Source organism: Typopeltis vanoorti, chromosome 11 (assembly GCF_054136105.1).
Source record: "Typopeltis vanoorti isolate ZY-2024b chromosome 11, IOZ_Tvanoo_1.0, whole genome shotgun sequence".
Classification (NCBI taxonomy): Eukaryota; Metazoa; Arthropoda; class Arachnida; order Uropygi; family Thelyphonidae; genus Typopeltis; species Typopeltis vanoorti.
In genome coordinates this window covers 27125201-27145674 of record NC_143559.1, presented here as the reverse complement: position 1 = coordinate 27145674, position 20474 = coordinate 27125201, and the positions used below count along the sequence as shown (strand labels likewise).

The window sequence follows — 20474 nt, the reverse complement described above, 5'->3', positions numbered from 1 at the left end:
CCTCGAACATCTCAATAGCCGACATCAAAGTATTAAGTTTACTGCTGAGCTTGAAACGGATAATTCCTTGCCTTTTCTTGATGTCAAACTGACTCGCTCTTCTGGTAAACTCAAAATATCGATATATAGAAAGCTCACACATACCAACAGATATCTGCATAGTCAGTTCCATCACTTCCCTGCTTATAAACTTGGAATAATTTCCACCTTGGGACATAGAGCCCGTTCTCTTCTGGATGACCCAAATGAGCTTCTTACAGAAATAAACCATCTGAAAACTTCTTTCGAAGTTAATGGATATTCCAAGAGAATCATTGAAAAATTCCTTCTTAATCCTCCTAGACATCACTCAGAAGAAACAAATAGATTCAAAGGCAATATATCTATTCCTTACATAAGTACCATTTCACATAAATTAGCAAAAGTTCTAAGAAAATACAATATCAGAACCTTATTCACTCCACTTCCAAAGATCCGTTTCTTAATAAGCCACTCGAAACCTTGTCATCATCAACTCAAATACCCTGGTGTATATAAAATATTGTGTGATTGTGATATTCCTTATTTTGGACAGACAGACAAATCTGTCAAATTGCGTATGGAGGAACACATGAGGGACATTACTTACAAGAGACAGCGAGCCAGCGCATTATCTAGTCGTATCCTTTTCTCGGCTAATCCTAATGATGAAAACCAAAGTCTGCTGGGAAAAATCTACTAACACCTTCCGTTGCAATGATGAACTAGAGAGAAAAATCGTGGAATCTAGAGAAATCATCTTCAATCCTGTTCATCTAAACAATAACTTGAGCTACGACCTCCCAGATTGTCATTCAGCTGTAATCATGTACTGGCGTTCACAAGATGCTACTAGCATGCACTTTCCCAACAATACAACTAACAAAAGAACAGCTTTAAATACAACCGCAACAATTTAGTGTCAATCATGTATAGAGACTCTCTATGATGTTCATAGTTTATTTAAGCTTCAGTGTTTTAGTGTTTTTTCTTTCTTTTATAATCTCACCTGATGAAGGTTGTTAAGCCGAAACTAGTCGTTATTTTATATTAAAACCTTTTTACTTAAATCTCTGTTCTAGTCATTCAATTCTTTATAAAAATATTTATATATATATTAACACATATATATATATAAATTTTATTATAATAATTAAATAATTATTTAATAATTAAAAATAAATAAATAAATTTAGAAAATTTAACCTTAGCTACTTAGGTGGCGCTTCGTGAATATAACAGTTATTGTTTAATTAACCTTGTACTTATGATGCCTATGATACTCAGGTGAAAATTCTACAAATAAAGAATAATTTATGTGAGTTAATTTTGTTATTATAATAGTTAGTAATAATTAACTTCTTATGACCAATTTTCCTCCAAATCAATATGTTATCTGTCAAGACTCCAACATTATCAGATCTTATATTTCTGTCGTCTAACGCAATTTTTACTGTATCAATCCATCTATATCTTGGTCTTTCTCTGTGTCATTTTCCTACCAACCTGGCAGACAACACTTGTTTTGCTAATCTTTCCTCACCCATTCTGTTTAAGTGACCATACCACCTGAGATTAGCTCTGCTAACACATTCCTGGATGCTAACAATATTAAGTTCTTTCCTAATATCCTCATTTTTAATATAATATTGCCACTGATGCCATCTGTTCACCCCTCTAATCTTTCTCAGGACTCTCATCTCTGCAGTCTCTAGTCTTTGGTCAAGTGTTTTAATTCTGACCCAGCTCTCATATCCATAATTTGGCTAATTTCTCTCTTATTCCATATAAATTTATTCAGTTGACTGCCTACCATACCAGCTTTGTTGATTCTGTTGTCTATTTCCATATTTAATTTACCATCTTCACTAAAAATTGTGACCAATTAGCTGCAATGTTTTACTTGTTCAGTATGTTCTCCATTCACAATGCAGTTGATATTTTCAATGTTTCTGCCTATTTTCATTGTCTTTGTCTTGTTATTGCTATTTTCATACCAAATTTTTATTACGACAGTTATTCAATTTAGTCAGGAATAATGCAGACTTGTAGTGGATTTATTTAAAAGTATGACATCATCTGTATAAAGTAAAGAGCTGAGATTAACATCTCCAATTTTGATATCAGGTTTAATACCACTTTCCTTCATAATGTGATCCATATAGATAATAAATAACAGAGGGGATAATGTACATCCTAGTCTGACACCAGATTTAATATCAAACCATCTTCCTGTACTTCCTTCAATTCTAACTGCTGACTTACAACACAAAGGCTAAGTATTGCTTAATATAATGCTCCACTGACACCATATAACTGTAGCACTTTGAATATCTTTTCTTTTGGTACCATGTCATATGCATTTTGCAGGTCTACAAGATCTTTATTATATTCCCATGATTTCTCAACTGTTTTTCTTAAAGTGAAGATCTGATCCTGACAGCCTCTATTTGGCCTGAATCCAGCTTGTTCTTTCCCAAGCTTCCCTTCTATAATCCTTCTCAACCATTTCTCGAGTATACTTGCGCAAAAATCTTACCAGGAACACTCAGTAGGGAAATACTTCTGTTATTCTCACATTCAGTTTTATTTCCCTTTTTGTATATGAGTACTGTGAGAGATCTACTCCAATCATCTGGACTTCGTCCCCTGTCCAGGCCTTCTGCAGTGCAGTCACTGCAAAACCTTTATACCTCCATACTTTGTTGAATATCATCTACTCCTGCTGCCTTTCCACATTTCAGGGTTTTTCTATGTTCTTTCCCAAAGTCTTCCCATGACTTTTGTTTAGCTAGTTTTACACAGTGTTTAGCTTTCTTACATTTGTCTCTGTATTCTCTAAGAGCACAAGCTAACTTATTCACTAGGAACTTTCTATATACATTCTTCTTTTCCTTTACAATCTCTAACTTTCTGTGTTCATCATGGAGTTCTGATTTTTCTATCCTTGTAGACAACCTCACCACATGCCTCTCACTGAATCCCCAAGGGTTTGGTTCCTGTTCTCAAACCCTTTCATTTTTTCTTGAATAATGTTTGTGTAATTTAGTCTACAATTAACACCTGAGAACTGCTAAACTTTTATTTGCTTTAAAACTTTCTTACCTGTTCTTCTTTTCAATGTGAAATTCAATTTTATCCTGCTGAAGAATAAATGATCATCTTCCAATTTCAAATCCTCAGTACACTCTAGTGTTCTGCACCAGCGAGAAAACATTCCCATCAACAATAACATAGTCAGTGAGACTTTCTTATTCCTTGTCTCTTCTCTCCATGTGAATTTATGCACATTTTTATGTTGGAACATTGTGTTAGTAATAACCACTCCATGTTTTGAGCAAAAATCTGACAGCTGTTTGCCATTATTATTAGCTTTGCTCTTTTCTCCAAATGTTCCCAAAATATTTTTGTATGTCTGAGAATCATTTCCTACTCTGCTATTTAGAGCCCCAACAAGGACAAACTTTTCCTTTTTCATTGTGTCAGTTGCTTTTTCTCAAGCCTCAAAAAATTCCACCACTTCCTTCTTAGTTGAACCTTCTGTGTGACCATAGGCACAAATAAGTCTCATTGTCCAGTTTCCCATTCTGATATTTGCCCCATCACTCTACTTGATATTGCCAGCCATTCATGATTAGAATCATGTTTAGTGTTGAATACTATAGTTACTCCTTCTTTTCCCTGAATTAATGTTGTGTTTTAGTGTTAATTATTTGGAGTTTTGAGGTAAATTTTTCTTTTTTTTTTTTATTGTAATTTACATTTGTTTAACATATCTTCTTCAAAGAAAGTTTTTTTTTTCTTTTCTAAATAACTTAGGGAATTGAAACAACGTAGATCTGAATATAAATTAAATTATATTTTAATAGATATTCCCGATATTTCGGCAATGTCACATTGCCATTTTCTAAAGGAACTTACAAAAAGGCAGGTGCACACAGGCAAAAACAATACAGTAACTGAGAATGAAGATTTGAAGCTATCATTCTCCTAGAAGTCCCGATGGTGCCCTCTGGAGGGCTAAGTAGGCGTTCTTGGCCGTTGGGCTGAAGGTCTGCTGATGTATGCCTCCCAAATTTGGGGCAGTCGCATACAACCAAATTTGTTGAGGTTTGGAGAGTTTCTTGGGGCAGAGGCTGATTCCATAAATAATCTTTCGAATTTATGTTTGCTCCGGTGTATTATTGTTGCTTTCTTCCACCGTATTCTGTGGCGAGTATCCAGAGCATGGTCTGCAAGACCAGAATGGCTATACTTGTAAAACCGGATGTAGTCCTTGTGTTCAGAAATTCTGATATTCGCTGTTTGGCCAAAGTACGACAGTTTACAACTGCAAGGGATTGTGTCGCAAAAAGCGCTCCGTATATACAACCGCGCTAGATATGCGTTACTTCGCGAACAAATCACCGCCACGCGGTTAGGCTTAGCCGAAATTAACGAAGCTATTCGTACCCTCGAAGATGAACTTTCGTGCACTTTGAATCAAGAACTGTGGTCAATTTTACATGACATCTCGTGTACCGCTGCAGACAAAGAGTTTGAAAAGATACGAGGCCGACAGATGAAGAAATTCGATAAATTAAAAAAGAATTCTACCGTCAATCCAAAAGTTGCTACCAACACCGTAATCAACCTTTCTTCAGTCACCCTGAAGCCTGAAGCTCTCAACGTGCTTTCACGTGGCCACAACTTCGCCATTGCTCCCAGAAAAATACCAAGTTGAGGATATTATGATCCAGATTGAAAGAGGAATCTGCCACCTTCCACATCAAATTGCCAACAGTGTAAGACTGGATGTAGCTTGTGTCCTTTCCATAGCAAAACCACCCAAAACCAATATATCCAACAAGGAATTTAAAGCCCTACAAGAATTGAGAAATAATAAAGAATTAGTTATCACAAAGCGGATAAAGGAAATGCAACTGTAGTACTTAACCAAAAGGACTACAAAGGTAAGCTGAATGCTCTTCTATTAGATCGGGCTACTTACCTCCCTATCAATTACAATCCCACCAACTCACAAATTAGAAAACTTCACAGGCTCCTTAAGAAAGTCACTTCTTGGCCTGTAGAAGTTACCAACAGATTAAAACCGTTTAACTCTATACCCCCCCGTATTTACGGACTCCCAAAAATACATAAAGAAAATGTGCCATTACGTCCCATAGTGATGGCATTGATTCCCCCACATACAAATTAGCTAAACATTTGGCCAAAGAGCTCACACACTATACTGGCAACACACCATCACACATAAAAAACTCAGCCCACTTCAAAGCCAGCACATAGAAAACCTTACACTCCAACATACTGACATAATGGTCAGCTTCGACGTCACCTCCTTATTCACAAATGTCCCACTCAAGGAAACTTTAGAGCTAATCCAAGCTAAATTTTCTCCCGATATCTCAGCCCTATTTCAGTTCACAATGAACTCAGGCTATTTCGTTTGGCAGGGAAAATTCTACAAACAAATAGAGGGGACAGCCATGGGCTCACCACTCTCACCACCCTTGGCCAATTTCTTTATGGAGACCTTTGAGGAGAAAGCCTTAGCCTCTGCCCCGCAAAAACCAACCATATGGCTTCGCTACGTTGATGATGTGTTTGCTATTTGGCCACATGGCTCTGAAACACTCCTCTCCTTCCTTACACACTTAAACAACCAACACGCCAGAATCAAGTTCACCCTGGAAAAAGAGGAAAACAACTGCCTCCCTTTCCTAGACACACTAGTCACCTGCCAGCCTGATGGAACTTTGGTTTTCTCAGTTTACAGAAAACCCACCCATACAGGCAGATACATCCACCAACAATCCCCCCCCCCACAACAATATGGAGTGGTAAAAACACTATACAACAGGGCTAAACTAATCTGTTCTAACGACATAGCCCTTAACACTGAACTAAATCACATCCTCAACACTTTCTCAGCCAATGGCTACCCCCCCCCCACCAAAAAATATTAAAACCTACAAACCACAGCCCCCCTCCACAAAAAAGATTACTCTAAATCCATCACCATTCCCTACATCCGAGGCATCTCAGAAAAAATTACCAAAATTCTAAAAAAACCTGACCTCACCTCCCGTTACAGGCCTTACAGAAAATTGGCATCCCTTATCCGCTCTACCAAAGACCAACCACTTCCCCTACCAGGTCCCTTGCAGTTGTAAACTGTCGTACTTTGGCCAAACAGGCAGGACAGCGAATATCAGAATTTCTGAACACAAGGACTACATCCGGTTTTACAAGTATAGCCATTCTGGTCTTGCAGACCATGCTCTGGATACTCGCCACAGAATACAGTGGAAGAAAGCAACAGTAATACACCGGAGCAAATATAAATTCGAAAGATTATTTATGGAATCAGCCTCTGCCCTAAGAAACTCTCCAAACCTCAACAAATTTGCTTGTATGCGACTGCCCCAAATTTGGGAGGCATACATCAGCAGACCTTCAGCCCAACGGCCAAGAACGCCTACTTAGCCCTCCAGAGGGCACCATCAGGACTTCTAGGAGAACGATAGCTTCAAATCTTCATTCTCAGTTACCGTATTGTTTTTGCCTATGTGCACCTGCCTTTTTGTAAGTTCCTTTAGAAAATGGCAATGTGACATTGCCGAAATATTGGGAATATCTATTAAAATATAATTTAATTTATATTCGGATCTACGTTGTTTCAATTCCCTAAGTTATTTAGAAATTCATAAGCCTGTCTACGAGAATCAAAGAAAGGTTATAAACACTTTTTTTTTTTTTTTTTGGTACAGATTTATTAAAACACCATCAATAACATAATAGCAAAAATTTAGATAATTTTTGTGGAATAAAAGAAAAAAAAATTGATCTCCATTATTGACAGATCATGAAATTTATTAACTGTGACATTTTTTTTTGTCTCAATTAATCAAACCAAGCAGACACCCACTGTAGTTAATTATAAACAAGTTTTGTCATTTGTGTTAATATTTTATAAAATATTTGGAAATATTAACTTTCAACTTTTATGGCTAAACAGTTTGAATATAAATATTTTTAAAATGTTAGTCTTGATACTCTTAAGCCTGAGTGGGCAACCTTTTTAACCTCCCAACTGGCTGGTGTGGATGAAATAGTCAGCTCTCCCTAGCTTTTTTCATGGATCAAAACTTCATCGGCATTCTGCCTTTTATCATGCCATTACCTTCCTCCACCGTTAACCTCGTTACGGCTATTCTATAGCCATTAGTGGATTAACTGTTGCTGAGTGACCTTTGTGTCCCCTGTCTTTACATCTATTGTGTTGCTTAGAATTTCATTTACTGTCCTAAGTTATTTGACCTTTTTTGCCTCTAAAATGATTTATTGTGTCTCTTCCCAAAAATTGAAAAAACGAATTTCATATATGCGAAAAATTCAATCCTGAAATAACCACCGATCAATCAGCCTTTGCAATGAATCTATTTAGTGATAGTAAATTTGGTGTATTTTATTCTACAAATCAGTGCACCGGAAGAGTTGCACTGATTGTTCTTTCACTTTACTTATAATATAGAAACAATTTTTTTTGAATTTCAGCATTTTCAAATGTTTGCTTTGAAAATATTATGTCAAATATTTATATTTTTAAATAATATTTATTGAAATAAATGTCCTTTTGCTTTCGTTTCTAGCCAAATAGCATTATATGGATCATCACATTTTAGTTTTAGAAATGATCATAAAGACAAAATAAAAAAAAAATGTTAAAATGCTAAATTGCATTACTCAGTTTCCGGTTGTGAGTCTTTTTGGTATCAAAAATTTATATTCAATGATATTTTAGTAGTGATTCAAGATGAAAAGGAAACAGTACATTCAGGTATCCCTCTATCAGTATTTGTAGTCCTGAAAAGGACTGTTTTGATGGCCCTGAAAATAAACATTTTTTATTTCATACTGTTCAGAATTTAAAATTCTTGAACAATGTGGAACACCTTGAAGCAAGGGTAAACACACAAAGCAGTTTTACACTCAGGGCACCAGATTTTTGTTTCCTTTCTGATATTTTTTTTTATTACATACATAACATTTGCGTGCAGGTTTTTTTTTTTTTTATTAGCCGTTGGTGGTAGATTTTCAGGATAATGGTTGGAGTTAGCAGCGTTCAACCTCAGATGTCTGGCAGGATTGCCTGTTTTTCTGCTTGCTGATGAAGGCGCATGTGCATACAGCAATGCTTTCGCAATTTCTATTCTGTATTCTAGATATGTTATGGTAGACAAGCATTTTTTCTTGTGCAGGAGGAAACTGTTCCAAATAACAAAATCCAATATATGTCCAAACACTTTTTTGTAATATTTTTTATGCTGTTGCTGTTTCCTCATTACAGAGTAGAATGATAGCTGCTGATCGCACCTGTTGACTCCACCCATAGTGTCGTTGTAGGCACACACACAGCAATGGGTTTTTCTTTCTTCAAACTATGCTTCTCCACGGATTCCGTTAATGGATTGTGCAGGGAAGACAGCAGAAAAACATCTTTTTTGTCTTTCCAACGTAGTGCAAAGACTTTCCCTTGCTGATAAGCTCGGATTTCCCCCTTCGATAGCTTTCCTGAAGCCAGATCTGGAGGCATGTCTCGCCTTTTTGCATTTACAGTACCATAACGATGCTGTAAAAGCAAATCAGCGAGTTCAGGACACATGTAGTAATTATCCATTGTAATGCAGTAACCTTTCCCCAGTAAAGAGTCTAGTAACTGCATTACTGCACGCATCGACAAGGGGAGATCCAAATATTTATCATGCTCGATTACAGTTTGCTTTCCCGTATAAGGTTTGAAATCCCAAAGATATCCACTTTCCGATTCGCAAAGCATAAAAAATTTTACTCCATACTTTGCTTTCTTTTTGGGAATATACTGCTTACATTTCAGTCTACCTTTGAATGGCATAAGGCTTTCATCGATACTCAAGTCTCTCTCAGGAATGTAGAGTGAACTACCTTTCTGACGGATTTTCATCAGAAAGTCATAAATTTTGTTGAGGACTGGGCAAAGATGTGTTGCCTGATCGTATTCCTCGTTATTCTGAAAATGCAAATACTTCATGATGAGACTGAATTGTTTTTCAGTCATAACATCATGAAACATTGCCGTGTTCAGAATCCAGTCTGTAGACCAATACATTTCGAGAGCGGGCTTTTTCACGATACCTTATACAATCAAGAGTGCTATAAATGTAAGGAGCATGTTGATATCTATTGGGCTCCAAAGTTTACTGCGAGAATGCGGACTGTACTCAACTTGCTGATGTTGTTGGCAAGCATAAAGGTTAGTCTGTTCCACTATGAAGGAAAGAATATCATCATCTAAAAATAGACGGAAAGAGCTTAAATGTTGCTGGAGTCAAAGTCTTCAGTAATTCCTGGCTTACCTATGAAGGGAAACCATGGACAAGCTGGTGGACGTTCAATGGCGATCACCCATTTTCTGCACAAAGACATATCTAAAGTACAAGCAAAATCACTATCTTCAGAGCTAGAAAGATTTCTCTCCTCATCGGTAGAACAAGAGCTGCTCGAAATGCGAAGGCTCCAACTATTCTGCATCCCACGAAGTTTTCTTTTCTTACCCTGAGTGTCACTGCTACTGCTGTTGCTGCTTGCCATCTCGTAAATGAATTGTGTCTTGGGTATACTTACTGATTATTCCTTTCTGCCCAGCTTTAAGCTAACGGAGATTACTAACCGCCCACTGAGAAACAGAACAATAGAACGTGCAGCACACTAAAGATCCTCAAGCAATATCTGAATATTTTACAGGCAGAAATTTCTTGTTTGGTTTTCCACTTTCTTTATTCTGATATTGCATTTGAAGGATGACAGTGATTTTAAATATTAATTTTGCCTGTTACCGAATATCACACAATTTCCTGATTTATAATAATCAGGAAATAATATGTATATTTTCTGATTTATAATTTGCTAATTTATAATAATCACCACATAGTTTCAGTATTGAAAAATTAAAGTTATGTGGAACAATTACTAGAGAAAAATAATGAATTAAATAAAAACACTGTACCTATGTTTCATAACAGTTTTAGGGCGTGTAATAGTGATGCAACGGCGGGGGGGGGGGGGTTAAACTATCAGAGGCGAAATAAAGTTCAATTCTATTGTGAAAGGAAATGAAATTTCACATTTGATGCATTTGATATGCATATTTTGAATGATAAAAATAAGCAAATGTATCGCTTACTTTAAAAATTGGAGAATAAAATATCTGAATTATGCAGAAAATATCTACATATAAATTTAAATAATAACTGTTAATTTCATTTTGTAATGACCAATTATACAGGGAAACCAAGAAAGTGAAAATACAAAGAACAGTAGATTACTATATATATAATATAAAGAAAAAATGTAGTGATATGATTAAAGAATTTCATGTTATTCTGTATAAAGCAAAGTTGCTCCAGCGTGTCATAAAAGAAATCTGTGAAGTATTATTTGATTTCGATGGTTTTGTACAAAAATAGAAATCATATAATCTGGAATGTCGGCAGCCGGTTTTCTTTTCTTTTTTTAAAAGAATATTTCAAATAATTATCATGAATTAATTTCTTCGAGAACAAAGAAAAATGTTTTGTCTGTAAGCGATTAGAAAAAAATTAGCGCAAAAAAAATTAAAAATGAAATTGGTTCTCCAAGGTAAGGCAATGTTTAAGTGAAGAAATTATGCAAGACCTTTATTTTGTCCAGACATTAAAATTGTATTGTACAATAAAAAGAGAAAACAAAAATATAAATAATTTCTCTATTTTTAGTCTATCCTATATAACTAAAATCCAGTTACCCAGCATAGAACAAGGATGTGCGTTTCTTGTTATAGGCAACTGAGAGTGTGAGCGAACGTAGATAATCGGTTAATCATTCTCTTCAGCGTGAGGGTTTATCACACCTTCTAATGGACATGACGGTCGAATTGCACTTCTTATCCCGGTTCTTTAAACAGGTGGGCTGAATCATATCCAGATTTAGCTGGACGTCTATAGACATCCTGGCCGTTTGGGAGGTTAAATGGCAAGCCTGATGTTTGTAAAGTACACATGTGCCAAATTTTTTTTAGCTTTCCATGATATTTTATAGGATTATTTTTTGGATTAAATTGGAAGTGACTGTAATTTAGTGATCACTTCTGATTTAGTGAACACATATACTACATCACAAGAGAAACAACAGTATTCTAGCTGCAGTGGAAACAAGCGTTTTGCAATGAACAGTAACAAGACAAACTAATGAAATATCATCCAAGATAAAACAGTGTTTACACCAGAAAAATTTCTGACTCTGAAAGAAGTGATTTAATAGATACACCTAATCTATTTTTATCAAAGGAAGAAAAGAATATTAATGAAACAAAAGAAATGTTATCAGTTACTCAACTTAAAATAGTAACAATTGGCAAAGGCATGCTTAATAAGATTATTATTATACAAGCACTTGCATGGAGTCTGAAGACTCAACGTGGGAGACCCAATCTATTCACACAATATATCTCTCTTTAAACCCATTAACAGACAAAGAACTCACAACTAACTCTGGCAACCCACTCCACTTATTCACCACTCTCCAAGCAAAACATCTAGTCCTCACACCCCTACTGAACACACCTTTATTCAACTTCCAGGGATGACCCCCTTGTTCTGGTCCTTCTAGCCAAGTGCTGAAACATTTCTCCTACATCTATCCTATGAAACCCTTTAAGTAACTTAAATGTTTCTATCATATCCCCTCTATTATCTCCTATCAATCAGCTTCTGCAATCCACGCACCTTCAATCTATCTTCATAAGTACATTCCACAGGCCACTCACCATCTTTGTCATTCACCTCTGAATCCTCTCCACCACTTCCTCAGCCCTAAGACAACCCAGGGGACCAGACTTGAGCACAGTAATCCAGATATGGGCATATAAAGGCCTTATAAAGAGGAATAACAACTTCCTTATCTACTTGTTAATGTATTCTTCAATAGCCAAGTAATCTTATGGGCTACCTTAGCAATATGTCCTATAAACTTTAACTCTCTGTCTACCACCACCACCCCTAAATCTCTAGATTCATTTATTTCCTTGAGTACAGTGCCATCAGTATGATACATGGCTTGTAATCTCTTTATTCCAAAATGCATAACTTTACATTCCTCGACATTAAACTGACACCATTATCTTTTGCCCATACTGACAGCCTATTTAAGTAATCATCATGGAAGCTCTCCACATTGCCTTGATTAACTATTACTCTACCTAATTTGGCATCATCAGCAAACAACTGAATATTTCCTTTCAGTTTATTTCGTATATCATTTATGTACAAATTAAACAGCAATGGTCCCAGCACTGAACTTTGTGGCAGACCGCTAGTCACCTGTTTTCGTATTCCACTTTTTGATATCTTTCCAGTGGCCATCCTCTCTCTTATTGGTATCATATTCATCCCCATTTGTTCCATTTTACATAAGAGTTCCATGTGGTATTCTGTCAAATGGCTATGAAAAATCCAGCAAAATCATCGCATAGCCATTTCCTCCATCCAACTCAGCCATTACTCTCTTATAGAAAGTTAGTAAATTACTGACGTGTGACTGACCCTTCACCAAGCCATGTTTACCCTCATACAGTATCATATTTTTATCTACCCATTCTTGTATTCCCTTTATTACCAATTTTTTTAGTACTTTTACCACCATGCCTGAGATACTCTTTGGTCTATAATTTGCTAATGCAGTCTTAGAACCTCCTTTATGCAAAGGAACTATTTTGTCCTCTTTCCACTCCCTTGGAACTCTATGAGAGCTGAGACTTAAATTAAACAGCCTAGTCAAAGGCATTCCTAGTTCCTTTGCAGATTCATGCAAAACCCTAGCTGATATCTAATCTAATCCTACAGCTCTATTTACATTGAGATTCTGCAATATCCTGAGAGCCTCCAATTCATTCACCTCTATTTCCCACATTAGTGTTTATCACAAACGGTTAAAGCAGTAACCTTATTATGATGATATTTTTCAAAGTTGTCACTCATTAACTCAACTATTTTATTTGCTTCTGTCACCTAATCAACATTCATTAAGATTAATCTTCCATAGTAATTTTCCCTTTTATTTGCCACATAATGAAAGAACTCTGGGATTTCCTTTGGCCTGCTTGACTAGATTCTTCTCATAAGCCAATTTTGCCTTCCTTGCCATGCTGGTCGCCTTTCTTGCCTAAGCCTTGTACTGTTCATGTGTTTGCTGGTTACCTTTCTCTTTATATACCCTCTACAGCATTTTTTTTCTTCTGCAGCTCATGCTTAATGATATTATTCATCCATCTAAATCCTATCTGATTAACTCTCCTTACCTTAGATATACAATTTAATACTGCTTCCTATAAATGACCCTTAATTATATCCCATGCACTACTAAAATCCTTACCCTGCAGTGTTTTATGCTATGGTATAGATTTGAGCTGCTTCCTAAGCATGTCATAATTACCTGCCTTGTAGTTTTACAAATACCCTTTCTTGATAGAATATTCTTCATGTTTTACAGTCTCCCAAGTCAAGACTGCATGGTCATTCATCATTTGGGGGCAATGTTTGAAGGAGTATGTCAGAAATGGATTCATTAATTGAACTTTCACAAGTAACTGGGAAGCAGGCAGATTCCTTTTGCATTAAGAAATTACATATAAGTGTAAATCTAGCTTCTCATCTTTGGTTTTTCTTACTAAAGAGAAGTACAGAAATATAAATTTTTAAGTAAGAAATACATTAATTTTTAAATTAAAAAAATGCATAGTAAATAAGATGGAATGATTGATTAAATAGTGAAAGTGAATTTCTTTTAGTTTGTATTGTTGATGTTCGCTATAGTAAACACCATTCAACTATAGCAAAACTATTATTATTCTGAAACTACATGGAATCACAAGACATCATGAGAGGGGCCCATCTTAGACAATATAAAGTCTATGATACCACTCCTTAAACTCCTTCACTATTCATGCTCTCACTACTCTATCAGGCAATGCATTTCATAATCCAACTATCCTCCATGCAAAAAAGCCACTACTCATCCTCTTGCTTACTGCTTCCAGGGATGGCCCCTTGTCCATGCTCCTTCCTCTTGTTCTCATGGTTGGGATAAAATCTTGTAACTTTCCCTCAGCAGTCTAAACATCTCAGTCACATCACCATTTAGCTTTCTATCTACCAAATTCTGTAGTTTATATGCCCTCAGTTCATAACTAACATTTGTATGTCCTGATATCATTTTTGTTATCAGCCTCTGCACTCTCCTCAAGGTTAATTTATCCCCTTCAAATCTAAGCACAATAATCCTCTATAACATACTATTGTTATGGTCCTGTAAGTTTGCTATAGTGAGAGTAAACAGTTACAAGTCTTATTTAATTCAGCAAACTGCATACACCTAATATGTTATATGTAGTATGTATACCACATGTTATACTGAAAAATGTTACACAACTATGTAAAGTTTGGGAAATGATGCCATAGGTGGTCTAGATATATCTTTATATGGCAATGTTTTGGTGAAAGAAGCTAGCCACACTGAAAATCTTTTCACTGAACATATTTGAATGAAGACAATTTTACATTGTCTTCATCGATCTTGTAAAGTCCTGGAAACTTGGGTTTTTTGCCTCACACAACAGGCAAACCAGCCAGAACAACATGTGCATTTAACAGACATGATACTGGACTCATAGCCTTAGTTGCCTTGATCGTAATCCCAAATAACAACAAGAACAATCTAATGAAGAGAGCATACAACCAACAATATGCTTTAAATGGACTTTTATCATCTCCACCCATTGTAAACATTTTTTGGAGAAAATGAACAGTCATCTGTATTTTAGTCCATTCTTGGTGGAGCTACGTTGATGATACTTTCACTGTTTCAAAATATAGTGAACAAAAGCTATATCATTTTCTTCTGTTCCTCAACACACACCACCAAATGATCAGTTTGCTGTCAGTATTGAGAACAACAACAATTATCATTTCAGATGCTATGACTAACAAAAACCAAGGAAGTTGTATACTTCTGTCTGAAGTTTACTCATACAGCTGCTCTCTTTGTTTCTTCCTCCATCCCAGTTCTTAAAAAATATTGATCAGTTATAAAAATATTTACTTAAAACTTCTATTCCATTATCCCTGCAAAAAATTAGCATTATTCATTTTGAGCGACAACAAAAAAAGAGAAAAGAACTTGATATGATTATATAATAAAATCAATTCATTTTAATGGTTAATCTTAATCCTAAAAAAAACCATTTATATACAGAAAATCCTAAAAGTTTGAACATATGCTAAAAACAAGAATTTTATCCCTACCATAACGTGGTTGTATTTTCACTTTAATTGCCTCTTGGTTTAAAATAACAATGTGAAATTACTTATAAACCAGATGAGAACTTGTAAATCATTCTGAAATCTCCAATTATTCATTTTGAGCGACAACAAAAAAGAGAAAAGAACTTGATATGATTATATAATAAAATCAATTCATTTTAATGGTTAATCTTAATCCTAAAAAAACCATTTATATACAGAAAATTCACAAAGTTTAAACATATGCTAAAAACAAGAATTTTATCACTATCATAATGTGGTTGTATTTTCACTTTAATTGCCTCTTGGTTTAAAATAACAATGTGAAATTACTTACAAACCAGATGAGAACTTGTAAATCATTCTGAAATCTCCAAACGATCCTTCCCCTTTTCAAAAATGTTTTTTGAAAAGGGGAAGGTTAATCTTTATAGAATATTCTGAAATTACTGTATGGCTTATTGACAGAACTGGCTGAAGTAATGAAATTGAGTATACTGTAGCAGAATATTGCTCATATAGAGAGAGTCGAGGGGAGAAATCCAACATTAACCAACCAGTTAATGTTTTTTTTTTCCCTTTTTTTTTCAAAGAGGATTTCTTGGCATTTCATTTCAAAGGATTAAGTGGGGTTATTCACTTGTGTGGAACCATAAACAAGAATCAAAGCTTAATTTTGCATAAAGTAGCAAAATTCCTAATGATATCCTCGGGTCTCAGCTATTCCAACAAGAATTGGTATGCAACATAAGGAGGAAACAAATGATAGATAGATATGATATATAGTGATATGTGAACAGAAATTATTCATAGTTCCATTATCAATAGTTGGTATACAACATTTGTATATAGATTAATTTTTCAGTGTATTTATGTATTTTACCTTGATAAAGCTGCTAGCAGGTAGAAAAAAATGTAAAGAATCTAAACTGTATTAATAGCAGTAAAACCTAGTTATTCTAATTTCAAATAGCACTAATGAGGTGCATGTTATGAAAAGTTTTTCCACTGTGTTAAATTCTATTTATCTTTAAGAATACTTTACATTTGTATTTCATTTTCTCTTTCTTTTTTAGTTCTGCTAACAAATGTATGCTGAGTGTGGCAAAGTATGCTGCCCAGTTAGAACAGTATGAAAAAGCTATTTCTATCTATGAACAAGTAAGTCTCATAAAATGTAAATATTTTTTTTTAATCCACTTTGTACAAATCTTTTGCTGCATTGAGAAATGCTTATGCTAGGAATAAAGCATATTATTACTGAGTGCCCACTTTTCAAGGTTCTGTTATCCAAATTTGAGGATACTGATGTGAGAATAGAAGTTGATGAATTGGAAGTACTTAGGATATTGTAGAACCTCAATAATTCAAATATGGCTGTGGGATTAGCTGGGCTAGCAGCTTGTATATTACAAAAATGTGCAAAGGAATTGGCATTGTCTTACTATGTTGTTTAACTTGTATCTCAGCTCTGGTAAAAGTCCAAAGGAGTGGAAGGAGACAAAATGGTTTGACTGCATAAAGGAGGCACCAAGACTGTGGTAGCAAATTCTAGACAATTCAGTATCTTAGGAGTGGTGATTAAAGAATCAGAAAAGATAGAATTCAGGAGTGGGTAGATAACAAATATGATAATCTTTGTTAATAAAAGGATACTGATGTGAGAATAGAAGTTGATGAATTGGAAGTACTTAGGATATTGTAGAACCTCAATAACTTATGTAGCTGTGGGATTAGCTAGGCTAGCAGCTTCTATATTACAAAAATGTGCAAATGAATTGGCATTGTCTTACTAGGTTGTTCTCAGCTCTGGTAAAAGTCCAGAGGAGTGGAAGGAAGCATCAAGACTGTGGTAGCAAATTATAGACGATGCAGTATCTTAGGAGTTGTGGTTAAAGAACTGGAAAAGTTGGTCAAATATAGAATTCAGGAGTGGGTAGATAACAAATATGATAATCTTTGTGTGTGTGTGTGCGGGTATTCTGTGGGGTAGGTCATGCCTCGGTAATATACTAACTTTTTAGAATAGTGATGACTGAATGGTGATGATTCTAAAGTTTTGTAACCTTATTTGACAGAATACCACAAGCTGGAACCAATAGGGATAGATATGAAACTGGTGATTAGGATATGAGGTTGTCTGATGGATGCATACCAGAGAGTAGTATATTATTATTATTGCATGAGTGCCTCTGTGTGGGCCGATGACTCATCATGGGGAGACAAACTATCACACAATCTATCATACCTCTCCTTGAACCCGTTAACAGACAAAGACGCTGGCAACCCATTCCGCTCATTCACAAGCAAAAAATCTAGTCCTCGCACCCCTACTAACAACGCCTTTATTCAACTTCCGGGAATGACCCCTTGTTCTGGCCCCCTCTAGTTAAGTGTTGAAACACTTGTTTCATATGGAGGAGGAGGAGAATCCGGGAAAAAGCAGGCAAGTAGTAATGTGCTACTTAATTTGTGCATCAATGATATAAGAAATGATTTGAAGAGAAATATTCAGTTTGTTTGTGGGTGTTTCTGAAATTGGGTAGTGTAATATTAAATTGCAGGATGATTTAAATAGACTGACAGCTTGGGCAAAAGATAATGGGTTCCATATTAATGTGAAAAAGTGTAAAGTTATGTGTTTTGGGATGAAAAGATTACAAGCCGTGTACCCACATTGATGGAAATGGTTGAAGCAGAGGATTGGGGAGAGGGGGGAGAAGGCTAAGGTGACCAAGTTAGCTCATATGATTTCATGGTTATTGAAGAATCCACTAACAATCAAAAATAAATAAGTTATCATTCCTCTTTATTAGACCTTGATATGGCCTCATTTGAATCATTGTGCTCAGGTTTGGTCACCTGGCTTTCTTGGGGATGGGAAGTTACAGAGAAGATCCAGAGGTGAATAACCAAGATAGTGAGTGGTCTGTGGAATGTTCCATATGTCAGTAGACTGATGGTTTGTAGGTTGCATGTTGATTACGATGCAGAAAAGAGGGGAACAATAACATTTAAGTTATTAAAGATGTTATAGGATTGATGTGGAGGAAATATTTTAGCGTTTGGCTAGAGGAGGTAGAACAAAGTGGGTTCATCCCTGGAAATTGAGTAAGAGTTAGGTTAGCAAGAGTGTGAGGACCAGATTTTATGCTTGGAGAGTTGGTAATAAATGGAATGTATTGCCAGAGCCTGTTGTGAGTGTTTTGCCAGTCAATGAGTGAGTGAGTTTAAGGAGATAAATATTTTGCAGATTGTTTGGATCTCCCACAATGAGTCTAAACTCTGTAGAGATACCTATGTTATAATAAGTTAGACTAAAGAAATAATAAATTGACTTGACACTGGCACTAAGAGACGCAAAGGAAAATATTTTCTCTAACTTTAATGAATTACATAAGATGTGACCTTCCAGCTCTGTTATCTTCCCCCTTTTTATATGTGATGAACTTACATACTACTCATCCCAACACCTTTTGTTATCACCTTCAGGTTGGTTATTTTCCCCATTGGGTATGATTAATGTACATATTCTACTCCTTTCAATAGTGTCTTGATTGTTGCAGTATTCGTAAAGTAGGTATATTACTTGCAACATACCAAGCAAGACATTTTGGGATGTTATTTTTGTCTTGGGCTGCTAAAGTTTATCAGCTCGCTTAGATATAAAACATATTTATTTAGTTTGACATTAGTGTAATTACAATTTTGTATGAGCTGCCAAATTTTGAAATGATTTTATCTAGACAAACATTGTTGGAAAAATGTGTTATATTGTCACTTAGGAGAGAAGCCAAATCCGTTGTTGTAATTCACATTGACAAAATGATTAAATGAACTTATTGCAGTGCATAAAAGATTGAAATGAAGAACCCTTATTAATTCTGCTTGTTTCTAGATATTTAAAAATAATAACTTTCTTGCACTATGAAAAGAAGTTTATCATCATTTTTAGCACAGAACTTTAACCAGAAATTTTTCTGGTAGACTGGAGCAAAAAGTTGCTCTACTGTATTTCTGAGCATGTGCAGGAGCGAAAAGAATGTTAATAAGCATTTAGCTGTTTTGGGAGATGGAGAAAGAACACAGTAAGAGAAAAAAACTGGAATTTATTCTCTTCAATATATAAAGATTATCAAGAATTATAAGGAAAGTTAGCAATTGCAATCTCTCTCTCACTCTCTTTTGCATATTCCTTCTGCAGCCATGTCAGTATCCGATTCATTCTGCTGTGGTGTCCAAATCAACTCCTGTAATAACTAATATCTTCAACTGTTCTACTTTGTATTCTTTGCATCCTCCCTTGCAACCCAGCATCCAGAGAGAGAGTTATGGGTTTGTCTGGAGGAAAATATTAATACATTGATAATTAAATAATTTAATTATTAATGTATTAGTACTTTCTTACTAGTAAGAAATTATTAATGTATTAATCTTTACTAATGTATTAATTATTTAACAATTAGTTTATCTGTCAGTTCTAACTATTTGAAATCACTGAACTTCTTTTACCTGTCACTCGAAATAAACTTTGCAGTAAACATCTTGACAGCCTGTAAATAGAGGCTGTCAAGATCAGATTTTCTCTTTAGGATAAATAATTGAGAAATCATGGCAATATGAAAAGAATCTGTACTTAAGATTTGTAGATCTGGAAAAAGACACATGACAAGGCACCCAGAGAAACACGTCTCAAAACTACAATTATATGGGGTAAATGGAACATTATACAGATCCATACATCTATATTTAAGTCTATTTTTAAATCAGATTTAAGTCAGAGGATGAGTCTCGATAGATCTCAGTATGCTGGCTACTCTTCTAAGCAGCCTGACATGGGCAAATTTTAGACCTCTTTCAATGTGGTGGATGCAGTCTAATTTATTGACTGACCTTGGTGTGATGGTGTAGTTCAAGCCTTTTTACAGAAGTGAGAGTTCTCCATTATTGAGGTTGCAACTGGATATGTTGATAACATGGCCAATGCACGTTGGTGGTTGGTTACTCCTCACTGGTTTGTGATGGGCTGCTCCTCTAGGCATGGCGTCTAGGTTTGTTGTTTTCTTATTGCTGTTTTATTCT

General features: G+C 35.4%; 1 protein-coding gene across 2 annotated transcripts in view; it reads left to right on the top strand.

Moving 5' to 3' along the window:
• The window catches only part of LOC150101396 (alpha-soluble NSF attachment protein-like), a 209880-nt gene that overhangs the window by 144165 nt on the left and 45241 nt on the right, over positions 1–20474 (top strand). For both annotated transcript variants that reach the window (XM_090400554.1, XM_090400553.1), the window contains exon 7: positions 16469–16553. In XM_090400554.1, coding sequence (XP_090256680.1) covers positions 16469–16553 — 85 coding nt within the window. The remainder of the gene's footprint in view (positions 1–16468; positions 16554–20474) is intronic.